This window comes from Chinchilla lanigera, unplaced genomic scaffold, assembly GCF_000276665.1.
Source record: "Chinchilla lanigera isolate Chin_1 unplaced genomic scaffold, ChiLan1.0 scaffold00005, whole genome shotgun sequence".
NCBI classification, from domain to species: domain Eukaryota; kingdom Metazoa; phylum Chordata; class Mammalia; order Rodentia; family Chinchillidae; genus Chinchilla; species Chinchilla lanigera.
Window position 1 is genome coordinate 21384446 of NW_004955406.1, and position 5040 is coordinate 21389485.

The window sequence follows — 5040 nt, forward strand, 5'->3', positions numbered from 1 at the left end:
TTTTTTTTTTGGTTTTTCTCCGGTACCAGGAACTGAACTCACGACCTTGTGCTTGCCAGGCAGGTGCTTTGCCGCTGAGCTAAATCCCCAGCCCCCAGGGTCTTTACTTTGTATTCATCCTGAGCCTCAAAAGAGGAGGGTCTGGAGATGGTATGGGCGTGGGGGGATAGCCAACATACAATATAAAGGAAGCAAAGAGGCTTGCTTCCTCCCCATTTTGTTCTTGGGGCTTTTGCTGTCTTGAGCCACCTTGAAGTGTTGCCCCTGTGCCCTGCAACCCTGCCTGGCAACCAGCTGATTATAGACTGAAACCTCCACAAACTGTAAGCTAAATAACCCTTTCCTTTCTTAATTTGGGGTGTTGGATATTTTGTCTCAGCAGTGAGAGAAAAGTAACTAAGACAGCTCCCGTGTATTTTATCCAGTCTGTGGGGATTAGGGTGGTGCCAGTCCAACCAATGGACTGATCCAGCAATCACCCACCCTTAATCCCAGCACCCTTAATCTCAGCACTGCACTGCAAGTCAATAACTCATCTAGATTCAGCCACTTCTGAAAAAGCCCTAACCACATGAGGCTTTTGGGGGACATCTAGACACAAACCATAACATTGCATCTTTAGCCCCCCAAAAACTCATGCACAATCCTGTATGAAAAAGGCATTTAATTATCTCCAAGAGTTGCCAAAGTCTTAACAGTTTCAGTATTGCTGAAAAGTCTCTGATATTTAAGACAAACTTTTAGGGGCTGTGCGCCCCTTCACAAATGAAAAGAAAGTTACACACTTCCAACATTCAATGGCACAAGATAGATATTTCCATTCCAAAAGTTACAAACAGTGGGATACAAGGAAGGAGACCAAAGCAAGTCCAAAGTCCAGCAGAGCAAGCATTAAGTCCTATAGTTCCTTGTGCAGCATCCAAGGCAATCTATGGCAAGATGTGAACTCCAAAGTGCTTCTGGTGGTTGTAGCTCCTGTGGCTTCTCTCATGGGCCCACTCTGCTCCTTTCTTGCAGTTTTTTCTTCAGATGATCCACATTTCTGGCTTCTCCAAACTTCCTCCTTCTGAAATTGGGGTGGAAGCTTTCCTGACCCCACAACTCTTGCATTCTGCTTGCACCTAAAACCAGTGCCACATGGAAGTTGCCAAGATCTGCCACCAGCTAGAGCAGTAGCTGTAGGGGTTGAGAGCCTGGATTGAGGGGCACTCTGAATCCAATTCTGAGAAACAAATTATCTATGCTGCCCTGTTCTGGAACGTGGTGTTCTAGGGCTCTCTTTCCAAAGTAAAGTCTTTCATTTTTGCAATTTTGAGGCTGCAAAGGGTGGAGTCCTGCTGCTTCTTGTGATGCCCTCAAGCCATCTTTTCTATTCTCCCATTCCTTCTCACCAATCAAGATCTCTTCTGCTCTTTCTTTGCAGTGCACAGCTTTACTGGAGCTTCCTTTCTGGCCAAACTCACAACATTTTAAATCATCTTGCTGGGCTTTTTGCTCTTGATTCTCAACACAGATTTGGCTACAAGCCCCCAATAATAACCATGCCACTCTCTCAACATTCAACTGCTTTGAAATTTTTTTTGCCAGGTAATTAGTCTGCTACCCTTAATCTCAGTCTCAGGCAAATTCTCTTCACATAAGCAAAATGCTGACAAATATTCTCTCAAGCCATAACATACATCATCTGGAGTCTAACAGTCAATGCCATTCTTCCCAGCAGAAACCTCCCAAGCCTGGTCTTTACCTGCGGGATTTCTATCAGCCTTCTGGTCTCCCTAGTTCTAAACAGAGTCTCCCATACAGAACAGCCTAAGATATCCCAGCTCTACTTTTTCAGCCAATATCTCTGAACCATTCCAAACACTTCCCACAAGCCATTCCCAAAGGCTCCTGACTACATGGTCAGTTATAGTCACAGCAAGGACTCCACTTCTCTGGTACCAAATTCTGTCTTGGTTACTTTTCTTCTTGCTGAGACAAAATACCTGACATCCAAAGTTAAAGAAGAAAAGGTTTATTTAGCTCACAATTTGTCGAGGTTTCAGTCCATAGTCAGCTGGCTCCAAGGCAGGTTGGCATTTGGCAGAGAAACAAATGTTAATGGTGGCCAAAGACAGCAAAAGCAACAAGGGAAGGAAGGCAGGAGAGAAGAGAGGGGGAGAGTGAGAGAGGGGGAGAGGAAGAGGAGAGAGGGGGAGAAGGAGAGAAAGGGAAGTGGAAAGAGATGGAAAGGGGGAGAGAAGGAGAAAGGGGAGTGGGGAAGGGGGAAAGAGATGAAGAGAGGGAGAGGAGGGGGGAGACAGAGGAGAGAAGGGGACAGGGGAGAGGGGGAGACAAATGGAGAGAGAGGGAGAGGGGGAGAGGAGAAAGAGCGAGAGGAGAGAGGGTGAGAGGGGAGAGATGGAAGAGAGGGAGAGAGAAAGAATTAGAGGGAGAGAGGCCTCTTTCTCTCCTTTATATTATATTATATATTATATCTAGTCTATGGGGATTAGGGCAGTACCAATCCAATCAGTGGACTGATCCAGCAATCACCCACTCTTAATCCCAGCATTGCACTATGAATTAATTGTACATAGTAGATTCGGCCACCTCCAAAAATACTCTATGATCACATGAGGCTTTGGGGGGACATCTAGACACAAACCATAACATACATATACATATAATTTTATAAAAGCATAAAAATACTTAGAAATAAAAATAAAAGGATCAATAAGGTTACTTTTGGTTAGTGTGATTACAAAGGATTTATATATTTATGATTAATATAATTTATATGCCACATAATTGTGTATTATGTGTATATTAAAAGAGAAGTAAATATGTACATATACATTCATCTGTCTCTCTTTCTTTCTTTCTTTCTTTCTTTCTTTCTTGGCACAGAGCCATTAGACCTAGTCTCTTTCCTGATACTGAGACACAGCTGAGATTACTACCTGGGTAAAGGGAATTTTAAAGAGGGAAAGCAGAGTGGACAAGGCATTGTCTCATGAGGGCAAGGCTGGGTCTCTGCCTGTGGAACATTCTGCAAATCAAAGAGAATAGGTCTATGAATCTGGGGACATGACCAGCACCAGAACAAAACACAGAGGTAGGACAGGAATTTTAAAGACAGGAACTAACTCCTCCATGTATGATGGAGCTGAACATTCCCTTAATGCATGTATGTACATTCCACCCCACTCATAGTGCAAACAAGGGCCCCTGAGCCCTCAATCCATGAATATCCCCAGAGCCAACTTTGGCTGGCTATAAAGCCTTACTCCTGCCCCTTGTAAGAAAAAAGGTCATCTACCTCGCATCTAAAGCGATGCTCTGTGAACAGTTTTCATTTTCCTTGTCTTTGCTTTGCAAAATGTTACATCAGCAGCCAGAAACAGCAATCTCTTTAATACCTTACAGCAGGATATGCTTATGAGTTTGATATTCTTATGAGTTTGATATCATATTCTTTTGATATTCTCAGAGCTTATTTAGAATGGGGGCAGGGATGGAGGTTGAAGAAAGGAATAGTAAGGAAAAAGGGAGAGTAGCAGGTAGGTACGGCAGGCACACACCACTCATACAGAGGAGGGAGACCATGCCCCTTACTGGGAGCTGAAGAGCTCCCTGCCTTTGGTTTATTTCCTGTAGCTGCCTTTCAAGTAAATAGGTCCCCAAATATCACCTGGTGTCAAAAGAATGAAGAGGGTAACTCTGAATTAAGCAGGAAGAGGGCAGTGGGATACCCTAGATTAAAGGGTCAGGATCCTAGGCCTGGAGTATCTCTTATGAATTTAAGAGGTTTTCAAATTTGATTTCCATGCTTACCCTTGATTTCAGATACAAAGGACTGGATTTAGATAATATTCTTTTAACACCCTGTAAACTGAGAACTTTTAGGCAAGAGCCTTCTTGCTTATGTGGGAAGAGTTCTTTTATCAGGCATTGTCATAAGGGCTTTTAATAGGCTCCCTCTTTTATTTCCAGGTGACCACAATGTCTTAAGGTTTACCTTGCTCAGAGGTATGGAGTGGTTGCGGTCTCAACAGCGGGATGTACCAGCAAGTTCACTTCCAAATTGTGAGTTGGAAACCCACTGCTTGCAAAACTTTACTACTCAAGTAAAGGATAATCTCAGGCCAACTTGGCAAACTCCCTTATTGACCAGGAGACCCCAAAGCAAAAAGTGACTTGCTGAAGGCCACACAACTTGTGAGTGGGAGAGATGCAGTACAAAGTGGTTCTGCTGGCCTCCTTCCACAGCACTCATTTGAATAATCGTGTCTTCTTGATTCTATTAAAAAGTCCCTTAAGGCAGCTTCTCCCTAAGCCTGCTGACTCCTCTGCCCATTTTAGGCATGTGCGATCTTTACTGAGAGACCACCTTAATGTGCCAGTAGTTACTTTCCCTTCCACTGAGACTACCTGCAGGCTTGCACAGTGCCTGTTCCATACCTCTGCTTCCTAGGAGCTCCTAGTGCTGAACTTCTCATCTCTGCAACTGACCATGCTCCCTGCCTCCTACACTGAGGACAGAGTATATTTTTTCCTTCTCTGTCTTCAGCCTCAACAAGTTAATCCCATTCCAAGGCACTAAACGTGCCTTTGTTTCCATGTAGCCTCTCCCAATAAAACTTTCCTTTCTGTCCAAATTATTAGATTTTTTTATTTGGAGAAGTTGCATATGAGCTCTTCTTCTTATGGCATAAACTGCCAGGTGGAAGGAGCTGCACTGTTGTATGTTTCCAGGACTGAATGGAAGAGGTCACGATGGAACACTGCCATGATCCATGGGGCTTCAAACAGCCCTGGCCTAATCTCCTTATTTTACTTCCCTGGGTTTGTTTGGCATCACACCTTTTACATCCTGGTGAAATGTCTCCTGGGACAAAAGGATATTACAGCATGCAAATGCAACCAGGTCTCAGAAACATCCCCAGAGCATTATGTCGTTATTGTTGCCTTCCTAACCCCTTCCTCCTTTTTTTTTTTTTTTTGGTTTTTTTGGTTTTTGGTTTTTCTCCGGTACCAGGAACCGAACTCACGACCTTG

General features: G+C 43.9%; 1 protein-coding gene across 1 annotated transcript in view; it reads left to right on the forward strand.

The window, feature by feature from the left end:
* Rgsl1 (regulator of G-protein signaling like 1) overlaps nt 1-5040 on the forward strand; it is a gene marked incomplete in the record, with an annotated part of 120989 nt that overhangs the window by 109900 nt on the left and 6049 nt on the right. Inside the window, 1 exon segment of the mRNA XM_013521438.1 lies at nt 3976-4068. Coding sequence (XP_013376892.1) covers nt 3976-4068 — 93 coding nt within the window.